General features: G+C 38.5%; 1 protein-coding gene across 1 annotated transcript in view; it reads right to left on the bottom strand.

Annotated features, from left to right (window-relative positions):
- Positions 1-5285: 5285 nt before the first annotated feature.
- The window catches only part of IPO5 (importin 5), a 46128-nt gene continuing 26237 nt past the window's right edge, over positions 5286-25176 (bottom strand). Inside the window, exons 11-26 of the mRNA XM_032997063.2 lie at positions 24763-24887; positions 24582-24671; positions 24326-24499; positions 23840-24058; positions 22496-22579; positions 21552-21684; positions 21335-21456; positions 20693-20789; positions 20016-20188; positions 19449-19560; positions 18763-18818; positions 14901-15023; positions 14021-14240; positions 10371-10599; positions 8684-8825; positions 5286-6021 (exon numbers count right to left, since the gene is read on the bottom strand). Of these exons, the coding sequence (XP_032852954.2) occupies positions 5935-6021; positions 8684-8825; positions 10371-10599; positions 14021-14240; positions 14901-15023; positions 18763-18818; positions 19449-19560; positions 20016-20188; positions 20693-20789; positions 21335-21456; positions 21552-21684; positions 22496-22579; positions 23840-24058; positions 24326-24499; positions 24582-24671; positions 24763-24887 (2186 nt within the window). The 3' untranslated portion in view covers positions 5286-5934. The remainder of the gene's footprint in view (positions 6022-8683; positions 8826-10370; positions 10600-14020; positions 14241-14900; positions 15024-18762; positions 18819-19448; positions 19561-20015; positions 20189-20692; positions 20790-21334; positions 21457-21551; positions 21685-22495; positions 22580-23839; positions 24059-24325; positions 24500-24581; positions 24672-24762; positions 24888-25176) is intronic.

Raw genomic sequence — 25176 nt, 5'->3', positions numbered from 1 at the left:
GAATTTTATTCCAAGCTTTTTTTTGTTAGAATATTAGCATTAGTTTATAAGATAATGTATGTACTGAATACTAAACCTTTTAATTAATTTACATCAAATCCTATCACCGCAAGATAGGACAGCACAGTTAAACAACAACGTTTTGTTACCAGCACATATTACATGAAAAACCATACTTCAGCTATATTTAAAATATAATTTTCTGTTGCTACGTAGGAAAAAAAGCAGTCACACATTTAACACAGAAACAGTAAATTGAAGAAATATCCCCTTTCTTTTTTCCTCCTTTCCTGCCCTCAAAAGACACTGGCCATCTGCAGAAGGTAGCAAGCAGTGGTAATGGGGTTGGCAAAATGAGAGACGAGCAAGAACCTTCTGAGCAAAACTGACTGAATTAAGCTTGTAACGCCCATCAGGCACCAGTAGCTTGGAAATACTTCACTGTTTACCCTTAGGGAGCATCTGCATCCTTCCCAATTTTCTGGAAAAAAATTCCCAAATTCCATTCCAGCAACCAGTATTGCTCATCTGGTGCTTCAGGAAAGCTTGGAACCATCTCTGCTAGCAGCAACACACAACATCGCATCCTCCAAAAGAAACCCCGTAAGGCATTCATGGCTTACTGTTAAATTTTCAAGTATCTATTGCTAAATAAGTAAAACTCCACTACAAATACCTGCGTGCATCTAGTGTTACATTAGCTCAAGTTATTCTTAAACCAAGAGTGGTGCCAATATGAAACTCGAAAGACATTTTGATTTCACGGTTTAGCAGCCACAGAAATTCCCTGCACCTGAAGCGAGGTCCTGGGCAGCCTCTGGAGAAAGCAAAATCATAAAAATCAAAACTGACCTGAACATATTAGGTCTTCCCTTACCTTCTTGAAAACATACAGAGAAAATTACATCATGGCTCTGAACCAGAATAATCGGAAAAGATCTCACCGAGATTATAGAAACAGTTTCCCAGATCATAAATTGCCATTCCTTGTTTCCAAACTGAAAAGGTGAACTTCACACTAACTCCAGCCTTGCAGGAGCGCTCAGAGCTCATCATCTCAGGCTGCCATGCCCAGCCTGATTTTCTAAATAGAATAGCTGAGAGGCTACGTGGTTTCTTCTCTATCAGGTAATTAGAAAGATCAGAGTCAATTCTGCAAGCAAAACCTGTCAACTCATAACAACTGAGAAGACCAAATATTTGGGCCTCATGGGCTGTGAAAGAACAAGACACCGTCTTTGAAAAGCAAATAGTCCGATACAGAAGAGTGTTCTAAAACTCAAGAGACAAACCCAGATTTCTACTGGAATAACCATACTGTTACTGAGCTTAGCATTTTGTATTCAGAGTTACAAAACACATGGTTTTCTCAAGTCCCGAATGGGCCTCCATTTCTCACAATCTCTTTTGCATCGGAGAAGATGCTGTAGAAACCTTTTCCTGAACTAAGAGCAAACCAAATTTATGGCTTCTAGGGCTAGAGCAGTGGGTAATGTCTCCTGAATGAGGCTCCTGTGAAAGAGGAAAATTAATTTGGTAGTGGCAGAGAGGCACAAACTTGTTATTGTACCTGTTAATAGCACGTTAATAACATGTTAATCTGAGGGTAACATAAACCAAAGAGAAATCTAACTTGATGACAAAAGGAGGTACTGATGGAGGTAGCTTACACCTTCCAGAAACAGGAGTGTTTTCTAAATCACACTGTTGAGTGGGGATTAAATAGCAAGTAGGTTACCTGTCAATGTGAAACACCTCAAGAGTTAGTGAAATCTCCTTGAGAACTGACGTGAAGAGGCAGCAGAGGTGCTATCTGGCTTTTACAGAAAGGATTTTTTTTTTTTTTTTAATTGGTTGATTCTAGGAGTAGAAAAAGAACATTCCAGGAAATCAAAGTATTTCCAAGCAGTCGCATTATAGAACTACTGAGGCTATTCAGTGAGCCTCTGAGCTGCCAAGACTAAACAGCATCCCAAGAACCACCCGAGATACTAACAATTTCTCATCTATCAGCACCAGCCCAGACGGCAGTCTCCTTTTGTCTCAAACACTCCCTTATGCAAAATATATCCTCTAGACACACCTGTTTTCCTTCACTGAATAGGGCTGCAGACAATTATTTATGTACAAACTTTGCTACCGATATCCAGTATCAGGTGAGATGAATCCCATGACTTCTATCCAATACTGAGCCCATACCTCTGAAGTCTCAACAGATGGCAAGATGTTCTGAGAAGTGTTACTTCCTGAAGCAATACAGACATCTTCATGATAATCAAAGAAAGGAGAGATCCTCCACTAGACAGAAGCTTAGATCCTGTTTACTGCTTCTAGAAGACAATAAACACATTTCTTTCAATTTAAGGGACCGTCAATCCCCATACAAGTAAGTGCAATTGGTTCAGTTAGCAAAACAAGAGAGGACCGAAAGGTTAAATAGAAAAGGCCAAGGCTGCTCTCCAAAGGTGCACAGTAAAGTACTTCAAAGTTGAAAAAAATACGGGGTGGCAAATACTTAACTTCTGTATTAATACCACCCTCGTTCTATTTGGAAGACTCAGTGTACATGTGCACCCCTACAGATATCACAGAGGCAAAGATAAAGCTCCAGGTCAAGAGCTCAAGGCAGCTGCGTACCCAGTACATACATGCATACACAGAGTCATTGGGAAATTCACCTGCCTTAATTCTTTATTTCGTCAGAAATTCCAGCTGTGCAACAGGCCTTACTCTCCTGCATGTACCCCGTACATGAGGCTGAAAGATCTAGACAAGGAGAGAACATTCGGCATGGTAACAACTGCTCTGTGCCGGGGAACACCGACCCTTGCACTCGGCGTTACTCTGAGGTCTCCGCAGAGAAAAATCAATGACAGAAGCTGCAGCAGTACACAATCCCTGTGTTGAAAACCTGAAGTACACAGGTCACCTTCTTACACAGATTCTGCCCAGGATTTTCAGGGAGATCGTGTAGACAAAGCCAGGCAAAGGAGTCTAGACACTCAGCTGCATTGGTATCTTTCATGAACTGCCTGGAGCTGCAAATGAAAGGCAAATAGTTTCCCCTTCAGAACAGTAAGAAGAGATGAGAGTTTAGATGGGAACTCGCCTAAACTTCAGGAAATGAGCTACTCCTCGTGAACACTAGCTACTATTACATGCTTAAATAAGCTAATGAAACCACACTACTGGAACGCTGTGTCCAAAGCGTCGGGAGTTTTCTAGTTGTTTTTTGTTGTTACCGAGTACAATTTTGAACACTTTTGCTTGGATGTCTAGGGTGGATTCGGTACCTTTGTCCTGCCAGAGCAGAGCACCACTGTTCTTTGCAGTGCTCTTTACGCTACATCAGGAACATCTCTTGCCAAATGCGACGGCCGAGCATTTTGATAAAGCAGGATTGGAGTTATACTTGAGAGAAACAGCTGAAATAAAACTACGACCCTTCCCATATCAGTGCCATAGTTAGAGTCCTTCATCTCCTTCCTAAGGATGACCTTTTATTTTTTGACAGATGCAGATAAAGCTACTGTTCTACTGCACTTTGTTTGGGCAACAGTACTTCTGTGCTGTGGAAGATCAAGGATGGTTGACTGCTTAAAAATTCTGTACTGCAAGCATCAATTAAGGAACCTGAAAAGCTAAGATTAGTGACTCAGGCAGCTTTTAAGTAGGTGGAAAGGGAGCGCAGTGTTTTTAAAGCTTGCATGAGTTGAGAAAATGCTACGTAAACTTTTGGATTAACCTTGACAAGTTCAGTGGGGACAGGCAAGGCGAGACCCCCAGGTACTCTCTGGAACGAACCAACCTGTCAGGCTGGCACAGAGACTCCCTCCGTGCCCTTTCCTTTGATAAAATGATAGTTAACAAGGTAGAAGCAACTGCACAAAGTTGCTCTGTGCTGGCTCTGGCACACAAAGCGACCCCATCTCCTGGCCGCATTTGTTCTCATTTACTTGGACTGAAAGGAAGGAAAGAAGATTAAAGTTGGTCCATCAGGACAGCAATTCAAATACCGCTCACGTTACAGAGACCCAAAGTGGAGACTGTTTCAGGGAAATGCCGACTGTGCTACTATTTTCTCCATGTAGTGGTAGTCCGAAGAAGGGAAAAGAAAAACATTTTAAGCCTAAAGCTTTGAGGAAAAGTACAAGAAGCAAGCTGCAGGGAAAAATGTAAATGTTTTAGACTGAGGGAAAATTAAAGGATACTTTAAAAAAAAACCCAAACCACAGAGATGATGGATATGATATAGCCTGATATTCATAGTCAGGACCAACACCTGAGATAACTGACCCGACTTACTAGTTCTCCCACGGTACTGGTACCTAATCTTTAACAGTTCATTTTCCAGATGTGTGAATGCTGGAATTTCTGTAAATACAAGATTAATGATATTTAACAAAGCGGAAACTGGACCAGTACACACTTTAATTACGCTGTCTCAGCTGTCTCTAAACAAACTAGTGTCAACCCATACGGTTAAAGCAGCTTGTGCCACAAACATTTGGATATTATGGTCCTGGGCTGGTGTTGGTACACCACATTCTGTATTGATTTGGGTTTTTTTTTTTTGAAACATTTCTAAAGGCAAAACTGTTTATTGTTTAGGAAGAGAGGAATTTACTACATGTAAAGTTCTAACTTTTCTTGTTATAAAAGACTAAAACTTACACCCTCATTGAAAATATTGATATGTTTTTAGAGACTATTTAGATTGACTTGAACACTACAATAAACAACCAAAGTTTTAAAAGATCAGTGCATATACTAACATCTTCAAAGTAAGAGTGCAAAAGCTTCACTCACTTTTGTTAGAAATCAGATACTCTATGCTTATATCTGCTCCTATGTTAGCCAGTAAATGATGTATTTATTGCTCTTGCAGTTTCTTCAGGTCAGGCTATCAACTATATCGCTATTTTAAACAAAACAGAGACTACTACAACAGTATCACTGGCTGCCAGATTACGTTGCACATTTGCAGCTGGAACAACACTACATTTTGTAAGTTATGAAATTCAATTGCATCTGAACATGAAAAACATTAAGTCAAGGTATGTAAATTTACTGTCATAAAAGGAATGCCATTTCAGTTTCCGTTCTACACACTTGGGTGAAAAATTCGTTAAAAAGTCAAGAAACAAAAATGCATAAAATCTGTAATAGGCAACAATATACAAAGTTTCAAATATAAAATTATGACTTGTATAGCTTATTACTTGGATCTTTTCACCAGCGGAAATTAAAAGAACCACACATCACTGAACTTCTACACAAGCTTCTTGTGTTTCAATGTCATTTATTGAGGAGTGAATGAGATACTGTCAGACATGCCAAAGAGACTTCACATTCAAGGGCTGGAAGCTGAACAGCTTTCCTCATTGAGTCACTGTACAAGCTGTTTTTGGGAATCTGAAAGTGCGATCAATGAGGTCTTCATGCTCGATGTTTGTCTTCAGTTTTTCATCTTCTGATCTACTAACTTGCTGGGCAGAAGGACACTTTCTACCCTACAAAAACTCACACTCCAATTAATACAATTAACACTAGATGTAGAGAAACGTTTATCTGTTATAACGTACATCTACTGCTGAAGGTCTTAAAGCTGTTTCTTAATTCATTATGTCTAATGAGAAAATTCAACTTGTTTCCCTTTCACCATCGTATGGATGGCTTATACCGTTAGAAAAATACTCTTCAGTGCTATTGTAGGGTTTACAGGAAAGTTCTTCTGTGTTGTGGGATAGAAACCGATTTAAACACCGTTCTGAAAGAATGCTTCTTCCTGCTGCCACTGCCTGTAGGTTGCAGAAGAATGGCCTACACGCACTACAGTTCTGGTTTTACTCAAAAAAGAAACAAAAGAAACCTAAACAATAGGGTAAACGTTTATTTGGAGTTAGTTTTCTTGCAGATGATAATTAAGGCCCTTCAAGCAGAATTCAGGAGCTCCTGTATGGCTGCCTGTTGATCTGCATTGAGCTGTGATATGCATTCTGTCCACAGTCCTCCAGACGTCTAGAAAACAAACAAGAAGTTGTTTTTATGCAGGCGGACATGCGAAACTTTCATATGTTTACAAAGCTCAGCATTCACTGGGCTTATTCCTGTAATATATATGCCAGAGAAAAGACTGAAATCTTCAGTTATACATAGTCCTACATAGCTTCAACTACAGATGCTCTACAGTGCTAACCAGAGGCAAGCTCTGGTTAAATAGCAGCAGAGCGGTCGATTTAAAACTCCCGGGAGCCCCCTGTAACTGAGTGTGTCGACAATTGACACTTTTAAGCTAACCATGGGCTAAACCATTTGCTGAAGTTCAAAGTTCAACGTTCAGGCAAAACTGCATCAGGCCTAAACGCGAGAGTACCTTTTGGGCACCGGCGGCACATTCAGCGTGACCACAGCACGGCAGGCTACACCTGCGTGCAAACCTGCTGCCAACACACGGCACTGCTCTTCCGTGAGAGGAATGGTTCAGTACCTCCCCGAGAGAACACCACATACACAGCATCCACCTGGGTAAGTGTAAACCCTCACTTTCCTGCCCCTCAGCGTACCTCATCGGTGTTACTACAGCCCTTGGCTGAGACATTAAAGTCAGCATGGGTAAGGACTGGTTCTAACGCTGCCAGGAAACGCTGAACATTTAAAAAAGTTAGAAAGAGGTCTTTATTCACTTATCAGTAGAAGCTGGAAGCAACGGGCACCCTGCTTCCTTTAGAAGGAAAATGATGGGGGGAAAAAAATGGCAGGTTACTGGCTGTAGGTCTTTAGATTGGCTTTTGCGATAGCAGTATACCTGAAGTAAATTTAAAAAAAAATCACTTTAATTTATGTTTCATATATTTTATATTCAGCCCTATTATAATGCCCTTTTCTCACACACTTTTTAAAATAAAATAAAAATGGGACTCACAGAATTCAAAAGAATTTGAAAACAAAGTCCTCAAGCTGAATTTGTGTTTTTATTTTTAAATAATATTAGGCATTTTAGACTCTCGATGTGTAATGTAATATTGCAGAATTATATGTGCTCTTCCAGCATTTCTGACACACATTTAAACTGATACTCCACACTGAAATATTTATGGTCTAAGAATACCTAAGCATGAGGAGAAAGGTTTATGTTTAATTCCAACTATGACCATAATGTTGCTCATGTCAGATGCTGGCAGTGAAACAGCTTACTGAGATCATAACAAACAACAAAAGTATTAAAAATCTCTCTCCTGGAATCTGGGAAGCAGCAGGCAGACTGTTAGCAACTACACAGCCTTTGAAGTTCCTACCATGGTGTAAAGCATTTACAGTGAGTTACTAAAGTCGAAGTACTATGTGTGAAGAGAGAGAGAGGATTAGTAACAGTATGCTAAAATTGTATCTTTAAAAAAAAACCATGACCTTTTAAGATTTTTTTTCCCCCACAGTCTGAAGGTAAATCATTTAACCAATGCAGAAGTCATTTCCATATTAATGCTCCCATCATTCTTGGCCAAAGTAAGCCTTTGATATATACAACTAATCTAAACGTGTATGTGCCATTGTATTGTTAAAAAACCCCAAAACCTACCTTTGAGCATATAAGGTAAAGTGAGCACATGCATTAGCACATCCTAATATAAAGTTCCATAGCCAGACTAAGTACTAACAGCAAGGATTCATATCTGTCAGCCAGAATCTAGAGCAGCCACTTATGCCACTTTCACTTTGAAACTTTGCTTGACTTCATTCTTTTTATGCCTTCAGAGTTTTAACAAGTAATTTTCTATCAGACATAATGGATCTCGCAGGCCGATACACTCATCCAAGTGAATCCTTTCTGAAATCAAGTATTCCTAAAATTCCTGAACCCGAGCTTTGCCAAAGCACACCAGGTAGTTCAATAATTGAACAGCTGCCGCTTCCAAATCCCCTACACATTTTTATAAGCTATGTGCTTGCCAGGCATACTGCTTTCTATCCTTAGGTGCTGCAACTGTCAAGTACGTCCACCTGATAACATCTGGCTGCGGATCAGCTCTGCCCTATAAGCACTATCACTTACAAGGCTGTAGAGAGGTGCCGCTTGGGTACTTGGACATCCCCAGCACTGTAAGTACTCATCATGGCATAAGGGAAATAAACCTTGAGGTAGTTCCCCCCAAAAGGGAGGGAAAACATAGAGCAGCTGCATCAGAGAGGGCTGTAGTAAAATTACTTCTGGTTTGCACTCATTCTCCAGCAGAGATCCCAAGCCTCTGACACATTAGTGAGGCACCACAGGGTGCTGGGGACCCTGACAGGAACCACATGTTGGATCCAACCCTGCAGTATAGTTTACTGATACAAAGACAGGCAGTTTTCAGATCTTAATTCCTGGTTCAGAAAAAAACCCACAAACAAGTAGTACTGGCTAGCACGTTAACCATTTAGCTGCTTACATCTTAAAACTTTTTTTTTTCTGAATAAATTAATAAGCTTCTGAAGTTTATCAGAAGAGACAGACTTTATTCAAGCACAAATGTTACCAAGTTTTATCATTAATGGTGCAAGGAATGTCCAAGGACCTCCAAGATCACTGATGGAAGCATTATTCTCTAAGGAGACAAGCCTCTCAAAATTGGCTTAACAGTTCAGTTGCATCTGACAGTAGATTCTAAATGTTCCTTTTATACCTAAGCAAGCGTTTATTTACCTGCACTTGGCGAACAACATTAGCCAACCGCTTGGTACATGGATCTTCATGTTTAATAGCTTCATGAATTTCACCATCCGCAATTATACCAAATATTCTGGGAAGGTTAGAGTTGTTGGGACCGAGGACAACTGGGTTGTTGCTGTTACAATCAAAATACATATTACAAATAAATTAATGTTTAACTAAAAAGAGAAAATAATGCAAGCATTTTACATGTTAGTTCAGTGATTTTGAAATACCTTATTCTAAAGCTGCTTATTTACGTCTAAGTTTTACTCAGCTGAATAAGTACGCATAGCTTTGCCGCCTGCTGACAGAATGTTCCCTCTCCTGTTAATATTTAACCAGCCGATTCTTCAACCAACCTACACTTTATCAGGAAGAAGATCTGAACTTTACCGAACAGTTGAGTTCCATGCAGAGGCAACTGTAAATAGTGTGACAGAAATACCCTGCCTAAAAGGGCTTATCCCCCCGCCTCGTGCTGCACGGGGAAGGAGGGTGTGTTCCTGGCACCAGGAGCACCAGTGACTTAGCCCTCCGCCAGCACTCTCACCAGCACAGCCAGAAAGCAGTTCTGCTCCCTCTCTCCCAGGCGAGTGTCGGAGTAGAGGAGTACTGGCAACCAGGGATCTGGGTGGAAAACACGATCTACTTCCACACCTACCGCTGCTGGAATGCAGAGGCTGTGAACGTGGGAATGACGGGGGCTCCACAGAAGTACATAGCAAGGCTGAGCCACCTGCACAGAGCTGGGTGCAAAAGTGTGCCAGGACTGTCATTCCTGACTTCTATATTGACATGTCAATGTTACTGTGGTGACTCTACACAACTGTACTATCATCAGTCTAGGGACCTCAGTTGCCACCACCCATTTTGAGACCTTGCCTTAATAATGCACCAAGAGATACAAGGTATTCACACAGTAGAAAAGACTGTAGGAAATCCAAGTTATTTCCTTGCTCTTTTTTTGCTAAGATATAATACCGTGTCAACCAGAACATGGCTACTACATAATGTTTCAGAAGCTGACATTCTTCCACTCAATTATGAAGTGCAACTTCACCCACACTAGAAGAATTATCTTTGTTCTATCCATTGACCTGTGGGAGGGAGTGCAAATCTAAAGAACAAGCTGTGGGACAAGATGCTTTCAATAATAACTGACATTATTATTACAAACTTATTATGGGAGATAGCACCGTACCATGATTTTATCTGTACTATTTCTCTACTTCATGCTTTTGTTGATACTCAAGCTCTTGGAAAGCAAAAAGGTGCTAAGCTACTTTAAAATGTTACAAAAAGAAGACTGCATGGACATGTGTGTTGCTCTCAAGTAAAAACACCTTATGAATTATTAATGCTGATATGCAAGCAGAGGATCAAAAATTTTCTTTACATTCTCTGCGTAAGTTCCCAGCTGATTGTTTCCCATCATGTACATCTAAAGCAGCCAAGAATTGTTTCAAGGCATACAGGCATTAGTTAGTATGAGAACACTCACTGTTTAAAAAAAAAAAGATCAATAACATCGTGGAAGGTTCAGTTCTGAAATTCCAAATTATCCTCTCTAAAGCAAATGCAGATTAGCCCAGCAGTTTCTCAGTTCTGGAAAATGAATGCAAGGAAAGAACCTGCAAACAGGCTTACTTTCTGCATCAATGTCAAGACTTTGCCTTACCTCTCAATTAAGTCACACAGATAATTGAAAGTATGAACAGCTTCTTCTTTATCTTCATGAAGTGGAAGCCATGATAACCAGTGCGGCAGGACTTCTTCAACGTTTACACAGTCAGGCTTGAACTTCATTATCTTTCCTACAGCTGAAATGCAGTTCTCTGTTGCATTGACATTCTCTTTGGTTTTGGCATCTGGTGACTGAATGACTCTCACCAGCAATGGAAGCGCCTCTAATTGTTAAACAACACAAGAGTAAAGTTTAATGCACAATCAAGTTACGTTATTAACACCACAAATTCTACATGAGACTACTGCATGTATTAAAAATGGGATTTTTTTTTTTTTTTTTGTCCCAAGCACCAAAATCCAGTCATCCCAATGTCCTACTATGTCTACGTTCGTCCCTGCTCCATAATAATATGAAAAACAAATAGACAGACAAAGATATGCAAGGAAACACAAGAAAACAGCTACTGAAAAAGTTTGAATTTGCCTTATAACTTCAAAAGAAGGAAAAAAAAAATCTCCGTGTGTGTCTCAATTGCAGTTATGCAATCTACAATATACAAGACATTGTAATTTACAGTAAAACCATAGATAACAAGCATTATTTTTTTAATCTAAGAGGTTCTATAAACATGGGATGATCAAAAGCACTGACACAGTGACATTCACACTAATTTGGACTGGAGTGCATGTCTACAGTGTATGCCTGCTGTACATCTATTGCTCGTGCACACATATAAATATGTATGTACATACACATCTCCCACCACTAAAAGGTGCACTAGGAAAAGTTCATAGGAGTAGTTAGTCTCATCTGATGAATCCACCTGGCATGGTTTAAGACCATAAAAATCAAGCATCAAGATAAAAATACTGATTTTCTTGCAAGGTTAATAGAAATTTATTTTTTTTAATGGTTATGCGAGTAAGCACGTGTACACTTCTAAATTAACATTAATGTCACGTTTTTCGTTACTAGTCTCCATGCAGACTTCATAGCATTCTACATGCATGCAGGAACAATTGTCCTTGCGTTCTTCTGCTAAAAATATAACGTTAAAGCTGTGAAATTCTGTACCAGCACAGAAAACAGGCTGTGGAACTGTGCAGAACGCACACAGCAAAATAACTCCAATTACTAAGAAAGAGTGAGATCTCACAGTACTTCATTTTGATGAGTAAGTAGCAGCTTTGCAGTTAAGGAATACAAAATGACACTTGCTACATTAAGTGTACCGAATTAGATCTTTGAAGAATTTAGCAGCTATGGAGAAATATGACTAACCCTAAGCTAGGTAAAGGTATTTTATAGGGCTGATAAACAGTACAGAACTGCAGAAACATAGGTCATCAGACCCACTGGCTTGTGTATGGAATGCAGGATAACGATGCTGGACTTTTCTGCAAAGCTGAGTTTGTTTCATCGAAGCCTACAATGTCCAGGCGAACTGAGTTTGCAATTTATACCCCAGGTTTTCATGACTGCTGAAGCTAAATTTCATCCGTGTCTCCTCATACTCCTTAATACTGATGGATGACTCAGCAGGCACGTGTGTCCTTGCAGCTGTAAGATTAGGAGGGGTCTCAACATGAGTCAGCATAGTCTCCTCCCTATAGCTTAGCAGACAAGTTTGCTTCTCTAGGAAACGGATCTATTCTCACATAGATGTTGTGGTAGAGAACCCCTAAAAAAACCCTTTTGACTATAAAAGACCATCTTCTGTAATAAAAATAATAATAGGGTTTTTTCCAAGGACTGACTGCTCTGACATCTCGCACCACCAAAAGATTCAAGGCCACTGATATATTTTAGTAAGAAACACATGCAGTTGATTAATACAATATACACATAGAATTGCTGCTTATATTATTCCACCAACATAAGAAACAGAGGCAAAGTTGACAGTCACATAAATTGTAACCTTGCAACCTCATTTAGAATGTTACTTGATCTGCTGTAGTTTTTCCTTCAATCTTACTTCTTCGTTCTTTACTAATTCTATTTTTAATTCTTTTTATTTTATCATAATGTAGCTCTTGTGCCATTGGCAAGTTCTCCCTATATTCCTGGGTTTTTTCAACCGACTACCAAAAATGTTCATGTTAGTACATTTGCTTTTTCTGAGTAGTCTTGAGTCTTTACATACTGCTACAAACTTGCAATAGAACAATATGCCAATGCTATATATTAATCCGTAAAGAAATTAAATTATAAATAAAAGCTCACAAACACCATGTTTTCAGAGAAGATAGTAACATCTATGGGGTAGAAAGCTTCTCATGCCATAGATTTACTTTGTTTCTAATCACAGCACATCATCATCTATTATATCAAAGTTTTTTCATGTACATACAAAAGAATTTAAAATACTTTTGAGGTGCCTGCCAATAAGCTGTATACTGTAAAGTAAAAAGGTTATTTTACCTAAACATCCAACTACAGGAGAAGCCAAGTGTCTGGGTTTAATCAAGGATTATTTGTCCAAATATAAAGGAAAGGACTGAACTTGTTACAAAGCTTAAGTTGGCCAAGATAAAAATCTAATGAATAAAAAATAAACCCACCCCACACTTCAACAGATGCTAAAAACCCCCAAAACTCCAAAATCAGTACTGTTTTGATCTCAGTCTTCTCTCCTCTAGTCGTAGGACAAGACATAAAGACCTTATGGAAAAGTTCACCAAAAAAAAAAAAAGTCTTTCAGGAAGTATTTTCCTAGACAGTTTTAAATTTTAATGCTCTTGATGTTTCACTTCAAGATTTCCACCCTTGCTTTTTTTTTTTTTTTAAGACACTTCATCTTGTCACTATGTGACAGTTACATTTACATTAGCAGTGAAAATTACATCTATTGATGTAGGTAAGACTTGTGTCAAAGTGCTAATTTATCACTATCACATGGCTCTTCTGACATCATTTAATTCAGCTTTCACCTAAGATTCATGTGAAATACATATTTGAAACAGCTGACTAAATATTTTCTTTAAAAATAATAAGAAAAAGGGATGCTATTTAGTATGCAAAATTAACTTTGTTGACTGGCAAGAAGAGTGTCAGCAGACAATCAGTTCTTTAAATTCAAGATGAATTTCAAGTTTTAGAGAAACTTGAGACATTCAGAAAGCATTTCTTATGGGTGTTATCATACTCATTTAACTTCTTTGTCATAGAAATCAGGCTCCTTTTTATATAATGGGAAAGCAGGAAGCCACAGTAGTTGTATTCTAGGCTACTCCTTAATACAGGTCACTTGTATAATTTTTCCAGACATTCAGAGGGTTTTGCACTAATATGTAACCACATTAGTATTAATAAAAAGCAACTATGAGACAGGTGTATACCAGAAAACTATTTTTTATGAAATTAACATTTGCACGTCGGTCCATATTTTTTTAAAAAATATGTAAATCAAGTTTGCTAAGGAGTAAGTGCTGCAACAGAAATGCTACTAAGTAGAACATCATTAAAAGCCCAAGGAATTCGGGTACTTTACTAATCACCACCAGTCTGCCACACGGGTTATGCTGGCAATCTGTTTCGCTGCCAGAAGGGAAGCGACCTCATTAACCAAAAGGTGGGCAATTTTTAAATGCCTCCCCCCTGAATCACACATTCAAATAGTTTTATCAGATGCATGTACCCACCTGTGCAAAAAGGACGATAGCTATCCCCACCAAATTGTGCCATAACTCCAACACCGTAGGCAGCTGCTTGCCTAACCTCTGGGCTGTTGTCACATATTGACTGGAGCATCGGCCTCAGGAAGTATTCCGCGTACTTGAACGAGGAGGGGCTGCAGTGCTCTACAATATCGTCAAAAATGCATAGCCCCCACTGCCTGTCTGGCCACGGCCTGTGTGGACACTGCATCAAGAACAGGTAACGTTTAAGCCACCTTAAAATTGGTAATTTTTGTACGGTCAATGATTATATCAACAGAACAATCATAGCAATAGTAGTCTAGTATTTTTGTTTAAATCTTCTTGGCTTAAATTAATCCTACAAATATATAATTTTCTGTAGTGATACTTGTAGCAATACCATGAACAAAACAAAAACCAGGTGAATATCTGATCTAATTAAGAGAATAACGATTTTATCCTTAAAATCCTTTACCTCTATTTCACACTTCGTTACCTATTTCAGTCTCAATTTTCCCCACTAGTCTGCAGCACTTTGTTGTCCCTCTTCTTGAAATCCATATTAGAGAGTATTGGACAGTCCCAGGTAAATTAAATTTCTCAACATACTTGTGTGTCTCAGTGATCCTGGGTCTTGCAACACAGAACTTAGCAGTAGCATAGCAGTGCAGCTGTTCAAAAAGCATTGAGTAACAACTTCATACTTGATTCAGAATAAACTTTTGAATGCCTCTATTTTGTAAAACATTGGCTCTACAATGGATGGTATCTACAGTGGATGGCTCTACATTCTATCTACCAAGTTCTCCAAGATTCCAGCATGGAAGACCTATTAACACATCAGAAAAAAATAATCAAAATCAAAAGAAAGCAAGGTACTTACAATTAGGTTGACGATTAGTGGAAGTAGCCTTTCAAACCATGGCAGTACCTTCTCCTTATAACTGCTGAATATTGAGTGCAAAATGTCTGATACTTTAGTCAAAATATAAACGTCACTGTCATCCTGACAGGAAAAGGAGAGAACTCACATTAAGACTAACAATCTTTAAAATAGTGGAAGTCACAAGAAATGCTTAAGTCTCTGAACTAATGGAATAAAGTTGTTTAATGATTTAGTTTTGTAAAACCAATCTTTAAGTCCACTCTTTTTCAACTCTTGGTCTAATCACAGAATGATAGAATCATAGAATGGTTTGGGTTGGAAGGTACCTTGAAATATCATTTAGTCCAACCTCCCTGTCATGGGCAGGGACACCTTTAATTTGATCAGGTTGCTCAAAGTTCCATCCAGCCTGGCCTTGAACACTTCCAGTGATGGGGCATCCACAGTTTCTCTAAGCAACCTGTTCCACTGTCTCACCACCCTCATCATAAAAAAATTCTTCCTTATGTTCAATCTAAACCTACCCTCTTTTAGTTTAAAACTGTTGCCCCACGTCCTGTCACTACAGTCCCTGGTAAAAGGTCTCTCTCCATCTTTCATGTAAACCCTCTTTATATATTGAAAGGCCGCTATAAGGTCTCCCCAGGGCCTTCTCTCCTCCAGGCTGAACAACCCCAACTTTCTCAGCCTTTCTTCACAGGAGAGGTGTTCCAGTCCTCTGACCATTTTTGTGGTCTCCCCTGGACCCGCTCCCAACAGGTCCGTGTCTTTCTTGTACAGGGGACCCCAGAGCTAGATGCTCAGGTGGGGTCTCACAAGAGCAGAGTAGGAGAATCCCCTCCCTCGACCTGCTGGCCACACTTCTTTTTAGGCAGCCCGGGATAGGGTTGGCTTTCTGGGCTGTGAGCACACATTGCCAGGTCATGTCCAGCTTTTCATCCACCAGTACCCCCAAATCCTTCTGGGCAGGCCTGCTCTCAATCCATTCATCCTCCAGTCTGTGTTGATACTGGGGACTGCCCCGAGAGTAGGACCTTGTGCTTGGCCTTGTTGAACTTCACGACGTTTGCATGGGCCCACCTCTCAAGCCTGTCCAGGTCCTGGTTGTATCCCTTCCCTCAAGCGCATCAACTGCGCCACTCAGCTTCTTGTCACCTGCAGACTTGCTGAGGGTGCACTCAACCCCACTACCTATGCTGTGAATAAAGATACTGAACAGTACTGGTCCCAGCATAGACTCCCAAGAGACACCCCTTGTTAGTGATCTCCATTTGTACATTGAGCCACTGAATGGAACTCTTTGGACATGGCCATCCAGCTAATTCCTTATTGACCAAACAGTCCATCCTTCAAATCCATATCTCTCCAATTAAGTGACAAGGCTGTTGTGCAGGACCGTGTCAAACACCTTACACCAGTCAAGATAAATGACATCAGTTGCTCTTCCTTAATCTACCAACACGGTCACTCCCATCACAGAAGCCACCAGATTAGTTGGGCATGATTTGCCCTCTGTGAAGCCACATCAGCTGTCTCTAATCAGCTCCCTGCCTTCCACATGGCTTGACATAGTGTCCAGGAAAATCTGTTTCATGATCTTAAGGAACACAAAATGAGACTGACTGGTTGGTAGTTCCCAGAGTCCTCCTCTTTATCCTTATTAAAAATATAAGTTGATTGCTAGTGCTCAGTTGCCTAAGACTTAAAGGTTTGTTTCAGACAGAAAAATTTTATCAAGACAAACTTTGTCTTGTGCAAATTTAGTGCTTCAATGTATTCCCTTTACAGAAGACCCTCTTCCTTTTCTGTACCTTACAGATACCGTAATGAACTTTTAAATAAAAGTAAATGGCCTTTGTGACTGAAGACTATGGCAAAAATATGTGGAATATTAATTCTCTCCTCTTATTGCTTAGCTTCATTTCTCACCTTGCCCAATAAAGGCATCAAACTGGTGAAGTAAAGATCCTTAGCTCAGATTCAGCTATCAATTCATGCTGTATCTGCAAGGGATTGTTCCCTGGACACACCTGTGTCGGGAAAACCCTTAACTCTGTTTTAAAGCAAGTTCTGTTGTACTCAGTATTGTTCCTTTATTCAGTTTATACTTTAACAGACAGGAAGAACAGAGTATAGTTAGTTTCTGGTCCCTAGTGAGAAACTTAGTATTTCTCATGCAACAGGCAGCTTCCCATAACTGGATTTTTAAACCCTCCCTGGTTAGACAACTTCTGTATCGTCAAGACATAATGCAGGAACACACGCACAAATGACAAGAGAGGTAGAGACCTGCTGCAGCACCCCACAAGGTCCACCTGGCTTGGTATTGCCTGTTTACTAATAGCTGGTAACACATGTTCATGGAGAGAGCCTAACACTTGCTTAGTGTATGCCTTCTCCTAGCCTTTATTAAATCAGCAGTTTAGTTACTGCCTAAGCTAGGGCTGCATCTGGATACCTTACTGAAACTACTGTTTGAATATCTTTTATGGCTTCTGTACTCCCTTCTATTTCTGCTGCCTTAAATTAAGGGCTACACAAACATATCTGGGACCAAAGGTGTATATCCAAATGTTGGTCATTACCAGATGTTAATTATGACCATATGGCAAGTGACATGCTGGTCCCACTCCTACTTTCACAGGGTAATGCAGATAAGTCTTCCTTGCAGTCTTAAAAAAAAAATCAGCAAGGTCAAATATAAATTAAAGCATTTTTAAAGATGCCTTGCAACTCTGTTGCCAAGTTTGGATTTGCTTTTCTGAAACTGCAGCTTTCTCTCATTATCAGTACAGAGCGACACATAAGAAAAAAAGATAACAAACTGCCTATCTCTGTCTGCAAGAATGAACAGTAAACATTGCAAATAAGAAAGGGAGAAAAATCAGGAAAGGATCTTGCCTCAGAACCCGAGTTTTGCAATTTTTTGATCCCAAGCAGTATGTAGGCAGCAGAAAACTAACTTTTTGAATGCTGGCCTAATGTTCCCAAAGGAAAGAGTCTCAATAACTACACTGTTATTTAATAAAGTATTTACATATGGGTGCATGATCTGTTAAGATATATTCCAGAGTTGGCATACAGGTTAAATTCATGTAAACTTCACAATTCAGCTTCACAGGCTTCACACATGCACTGTGTGGCAAAAAAATTTCCAAATTCCTAAATTTACTGAGTATCCTTTATGGCTCATGTTATAAACAGCAGTGACTTATTATTCTTTATTACTCTCTCCATACCAGTAATGATGTAATAGAACTATCATATCCCTTCTACAGTCACCTTCACTTCAAACTAAAAAAGTCAGTTCAGTATCTTAACAGGTAAGTAGTCACTTTGGTATTGTCTCATAAGCAAACATATTATATGCCAGCTATTCATCCTGCTGTCCCCCTTTGACACTATTTTAGGTCTATTCTTTTTGAGACAGGCTCCTGACCTGGCATGTCAGAGGTTTAAGTATCAGAGCTATGCTCAAGGTTAAGAGCCGCCTATGTCATAAGGCGCAAAGAAAAAGCAAGTCAGCAGGGCTAGGCTTTAGATTACCACCCACACAGCATTCGATAGCAGACTATTTAAAGTCATCTGAGAATTGTTTGAGAGGATGAAGAAAATGAAGAGCTATATCTTGAACTCATTCTTTCAGTGTACCAGACAAGGAAACCCTTTGTATTTAATTCACACATGCAGCATGACACATTTCTTACTGGAAGTTTTGAAGGAGTATGGTAACAACATTCTTCCAGGAAGAAACCATTCTGAGGCTGCACTATGCTTTAACTGAGCAGCATAGCATATCCACATAATGTATTTCCATCCTGGTGCTTTATGAGTGGAAAAATTCCCCAAACCAACTTACTTCATCTTGTAATGACTCTTCAACTTGTTCATCATAGTCTTCATCTTGCCTTTTCACTAAATTAAAAAACAAATATTAAACCATTACATTTCTACAAGTGCATAAGAAGCCTGTGAAAGGGAAAAAAATCATGCAGAAACAAATTTAGAAAGTAGGAAATTTTTTGTCTTTGAGAAGCTTCAATGAGCTTTCACAGAAAAACAGTAAGTATGAGACAGCTCAGTTTAAGAATGTGTAAAAGTGCATGAGATAGAAATAAACACACCAGCTTGTCCATGAGGACAAGAAAAGTACATAGAAGAAACAGACTACTAGGGCTTCAAGAAAACTGCAAATACTTCAGATGAAAAGAAAAAAAAACAAAAAAAAACAACACAGAAACGACATCACCAGACACGTGCACTGTCTTCAAGTAAATCTGTCCATCAACTTTGATTAAACTACAGTATTTCTGCAAGTGATGCCATCTTCATCCTCCCAGAGCTTACAAATAACACGCATGGATTCTGTTGTTTCAAAGCCCAATTACCTTACATAAATATGCAAATCAAAGAAATCTGAACTAAGCTTTTGTGTGTGTGTGTGTGTGTATGTGTGTGTGTGTGTGTGTGTGTGTTCAGAAATTAGGAATTTTGCTTTAAAGAACATTCATTATGACATATTAACACGAACTTGCGTTAACTTACCTTGCCTTAATTCTTGATTTTTAAAGTGCTCTTCTAGTTTTCCTTTCAGTATTCCTCCAAGTTCTTCAAAGTGTTCGTTGTTAAGGCATCCATCTCCCATTACCTCAATGCACTAGTGAAATAAAACGATCAGTTTTTCAGCTTGAAGTTACATGAGCAGTCTCAATGAAATCTAAGCACACAGAGAACATTAATACATGCTCTACTTTAATTGATCACTAGCAGAAGTAATACTAATAGAAAATTCATATTGTAGTCAATGCTGAAATTATACAAGTAAGGCATAGTGCCACTGTACATTTCATGCACATAACTTCAGTGGTTTGCGGTTAAATTAACAAATCTGGTAATTATTTTAGGTTAATACTTTGGTATTTTGGTTCTTGCAAAAAAAGCACAACTAAGCTGTTCAATCAGCTATAACAACATTCACAGTCAAACCAAAATTCATTTAGAGGAAGCCTTGCATTTCTTCCAGCCATTTAAACAAACATCAAACACACATCTCTTCTTACTGTAAAAAGCTGTGAACAGTAATGCCACAAAATTTATAGGGAAGAAAGTTACCTTTGCAAAAGAATGCATTATTTCTGAAAGAACATCTGAATCTGGTTCTGTTCCAATGGCTTTGATGAGCGCATCACACATGAAGTGCCACATCTGCGTGAGGTACTCTGGCCCACGAACTCTAGCACATTCAAGAAGGAGGGGCATCGACTCCGCTGCTGCCACTCGAACACGTTTCATTAATAAGGAAATAAAACAGCCAAGGCCAACATAGTGCTTAGAATTTAAGCACCCACCACCATAATGAAGTTATTAGGCTCCTACCTGAAATTTACTTTTTAATTTTTTTTATTACAGTCCAGTGCATTTGGTTTCTTAGTTAGATACAGATTAAGACAATAGGAAAATTAAACTGTTTGCTATTTGAAAGTTGTTTCAAGCCTGTTTCAGAACTTGAATTCAAGTTCTCCTTAACTTTGTTGGCACAAGCATCACTTTCTCTACTGTTTGCTTTTAACGTTATAGACATGCTTATTTAAAAAGAAACTAGGAGGAAAAAGTAGGATGCATTGCCTAAAATAGCGTATAAAACAACATTCTCAGAAACAATTTCTGCTATAAAGCAACAGAATATTTTAACACTAACACTTTCAATTCATTTACAAAACCAGTAAGCATGACTTTGATTGATCCAAATGAAGTCTCCACTTTCACAGTAGAATTCATTAAAAGGATATCATCATGGAAATAGAACTTCAGCAAGGGAACCATCAGCTTTACAACTTGCTCTGTGTATTCCACGAATCCTTCTTTTAACTCTTTTGCATAGCAAACCTGAAACACATGGAAATGTGTTCCACATTTAAGGTTAAATTCCACCTTTAAGGGAAAATACTGTTACTAATATTTTTCAACTATTTAACAGTGAGAAAGATTGGCAATAGTTCAAGGTTTTTCAGTTTATTTAAAAAAAACATGCAATAATCCATTTACCTACCTCCTCCACTGCGGTATTTTAAGAAACTCTGACAGCAGCATGAGCTCTCACTCTTAGTACATGCATGTATTTTTCAAACCTAATCCAGAAACATCAATATTTGCAAAAAGAAACTACTCTAACATCTCCAATTCCTTAAAAGTTTTGCTAGCAGAGGAAAACTATCCGTTCAGCTTAAAAATTGAAGCTCCAAACTAAAGCAACTGTTTTTATTCAAGTAAGCCACATGCAATGAAGTGTCTGAAATCCAAACCTAACACTGTCACCTGAAGAAAAACAGAAGTATGTCATTTGGTACTATGAAGAATATTTTCGTTACTGATTTTGGCTTCAGATGATTGTCCAGCAATACACAGATCACCAAAACTGTCCCATTACTCACCAGCATCTGGCATGCTGTTGCTTTTTCTTCAAGGCCTGCAGTTTTAATTCCAAAACTTTGCTGATCTCCTAGATTTACAAATTCCCAACCATCATCATCACTCATATTCTCCATATCTTGTGCTGTTATGCGGGGGGGGGGGGAAATATAAAATTAAAATTGCTATAAAATCACTTATTCCTGTATTTTTTCAAGCAAAATATTATTTTAAACCTACTGTCTAAAAGAGCTACTTCAGGTTTAATAGATGCAGTCTTCATTAAAGGTCCCATGACAACAGGTAGATACTGCTGAAATTCCTTTCCTAGTATTTTGCACATTCTAGCCCATGCTGAGATCATGTAAGAAATCTATAAAAGAGAAGAGAGTCAGAATTTTCATGTCCCACTTTTTATTTTAATGCATACTTACAAGGAAAGCATAAAGAAAGAACATTATATAACAGGACTTTTTAAAAGAATTTGTCAGCAGTGCATAAAACTTATTTCAAAGAGAAGAACTCATCCAATATACAATCCATATAAAAATGCATCTTCAAAAGATCTGTCCCAAGTCTTTTATTTGTAACAACACATTGACAGTACCTCTGATGAAAGTTGTTACACATGTAAAAATGTGACAGTGTAAGATGTAATGCAATCACAGCTGTCTTGAAAAGTAAATTTCTGAAATGAATAATTTCCTGAATTTAAATGATACTGCTGAGTGACGTTTCTGAAAGTAGCAAATAGAGCAAAAAGGCGTGCAATACTGCATCATTTGCAGAGGAGTATTTGTTTTCAGATGCACAAGTCAAAATAGCTCTCCACTCATTAGAACAGCTGTCTAACAAGTCTTGTTGAACTATTTATAAGAAGGTGACAGCAGGGGAATAGGTCATACAATGCCAAACAAAGTAGTTACTAATAGGCGAGGAATGATTACCCACATGCTGAAATTTCTTCAGCAAATATGGGTCTTGGAAGGCTCATTTCCTAATTATACTTCTATGGAAGATTCTAAGGCCATTTTAGGGCAATCAGTCTCAATTTTTGTAAGACATGCTTAACAATTAATCTGAAGGTGTAGTTATATGGGGTGGGGGGCAGAAGAAAATAAATGTCAAATCTACAAAGAATGTTTTTAATACTAATCAGTGAGCTGTGCACAACTTTAACATACCTGTGGATCATCATCTTCTAGATCACTGAAGTCTGTTTGCGTCTTCAGTAACAGCTGCATTACATCTGATGCATCCTGCATAAACTAGATATAGGAAACAACTATATGTTTTTAAAGGCAAATTAAAAGGGTACTTTTCAGAGACTTAAATGCTCACTTAAATTCTTTGGTGTTAAGTCCAAGAAACTATCAAGACACAAGCTAAAGCTGGAAACAGACTGAAATGCGGATAAAAGTGAAAACACAAGTTCTTTTTCTGGAAGCATGACCAAGGTCATTCTTGTCTCAAGCTTCACTGTACCTCTGTTCATATACTTAAAAGAAGAGGACGACTTAAATAAAACCCTACATAAGTAAATACCAATACTCACAAAAAGTGTCTGACAATGCTAACTTCCCCAGATATCCTCCTTACTATTTTGACTCCTTTATGGAACTGGGATAAAAGCTGACAGCATGAGCTTACATGACAACTCACAAGCTAGTAACATTTTAGGTCCCATCAGCTGCCCCAGTGATGTTATGCCTACCCTCCCTCTTTTCACTCCCCATGTTCCCAGTAGTCCTCCAAGAATAATTTATTAAACATTAGTTATGTTTAAAATCTGTTTAAAAGGTGGTTTCATGAATGCTAAGTTTACTGGTAAGTCCTTCTAAGTCAAAGAAAAGGGTTGGTAATTTTGAGGGGGGCTATTAGTGTTTTCATACTGCATGTATCACATTCTTTTACTTCGAAATGTGATTTTCTGTTTTCTTCACTCAATAAAATGAAAATCTGTAAACTGTAATGCAAACTTGCTCTCAGAACAACACTTAGACTCTTACATAGTCCTTCACAGTTGTTTCTCGATACTTTCACAGAAACATATTTTAACCAACTTATCAAAAAAAAAAAACCCTGCCAAATACATCAAGCCTCACGACAAACAACTACTTCAAGTTCTACTACAAGCACATTTAAACCTTTTTGGGCATCCGCATACAAAAACTATGCTAAGTTTCCTTTGAACCATTTTACGTGCCATTCTGACACCGCTTAAATGAGATGCTCCAGTATTTCTCTTAAGGCAGAAAACCCCCAAACAAAGAAGATGCTTGCTTTCAACATTGTTCAGTGTGACAGGAATAACTAAAGCCGTAACAGTTTCCTAAGATTCTATTGTGAATTTATAACTCTAAACAACAAGACAGTCACCTCAGAAATGAAAACAGGAAGACGAGCATAGAAAACAGCAACAACACAGCTGTATGTTTAACAAGTGAATATATTAATTCAATATTAACACCACAAAAACAAAGGCATTTTAAAAGACATTTAGATCATAAGATAAGATCTAAGCTTACCTTTTCTTTACCTACAGCAAGACCAATTAGGCTGATGCATTCAATCGTCTTTCCTCGTAAAAGCCTTAGTTCCTTCTGAACAGCATTCTCAACAATGTGTTTTAAAGAGGGCATAAATAAATCATAGTAGGGAACAAACTTCTCCTCTGCTGTATCTGCAACTGATGCAATTGAAGTCACAACTTGCTCCAAAACTAGCTTAGTGCCTTTCTGTATCAACTTGGAAAGAGGAAGAATAAAGTGTTACATTTCTAAAGAACATATTTTACTTAAAAGCATGTCCAATGTAAAAATCTGCTCCTGTATATATATATATATATATATATATATATACACACATATACATACACACTAATTCTTGTCAGTTTAGACCAGCATCAGCAGATACATAAGCTGGCTTATTTCAGAGGTTTTAGTTCAGCTATATTTATTCTGTCTATGTTACAAGGTTACCCTCCATGAACCAGTTCGTTCAGTATATTATACCTCTTGTAATTTTATCACCATAGTGGAATGAAGATGCTTCACTAGATTATCTAAATATGGAATAAGCAGTGACTTGGGACAATCTTCAGTGAAGTTTATGAGTGCTGCAGCTGCATGGGCTTGAACACGCTGGTTGCCTTGATCCTCCATGGTTTGCAGAAGAGCTGCTATCACCTGAAAAAGAAATGTTTACTTTCAGAAGGGGACACAGTTTCACCATCTATTTTTTTTTTTTTATAACTATTCTACTACTTGCCTTCTCATGAAATTTCTTTTGAAAACCAGGTGCGAAGTCAGTTGCCATTTGTCCAATAGCATTACAAGCGGCGTATCTTACCCTTGGATGCTGAAAAAAAGTATCGCCCTCAAATAGTTAACAAGTAGTCATGACAGCAGAAATGAAAACATTTTGAAATAATTAATAGAATTATACTCACAGGATCCTGAAGGAATAGCAAAACAAAATTAACTATCTCATTTAGAATTCCCTCCATCTGTTGGTGGCAACCTTCTCCAATGGCCGAGAGAGCCATCAAGCCAGCATGCCTGTATTTCCAGTCAGCTACAGAAGAGTAAAATGAAAATAAGTATGTTGGCAACTAAAAAGAAGAATAAAGACAAATCACCTTTTCAGGGAGGACAGGAGAAGTAGGAGTGGAGAATAGGAGAGGGAAGGGAAACTGATCTGTTAAATACTTTTTCACTTTTCCTCATACACACTTCCAGAGATGCACAAAAATTTTAATATCTAATCCAGGCCAAATCCAGACCTAGAAAAAAGAACTCTTAACTGCTGATACAAGTATGTACATAGTACTAAAACCTGGGAACTGAATTTTAATTAAATGAGC

The sequence above is a fragment of the Tyto alba genome, unplaced genomic scaffold, assembly GCF_018691265.1.
Source record: "Tyto alba isolate M040663 unplaced genomic scaffold, T.alba_DEE_v4.0 Super-Scaffold_45, whole genome shotgun sequence".
Taxonomy (NCBI): domain Eukaryota; kingdom Metazoa; phylum Chordata; class Aves; order Strigiformes; family Tytonidae; genus Tyto; species Tyto alba.
The sequence above is the reverse complement of the archived record's forward strand: the minus strand, read 5'-3'. Positions and strand labels throughout refer to the sequence as shown.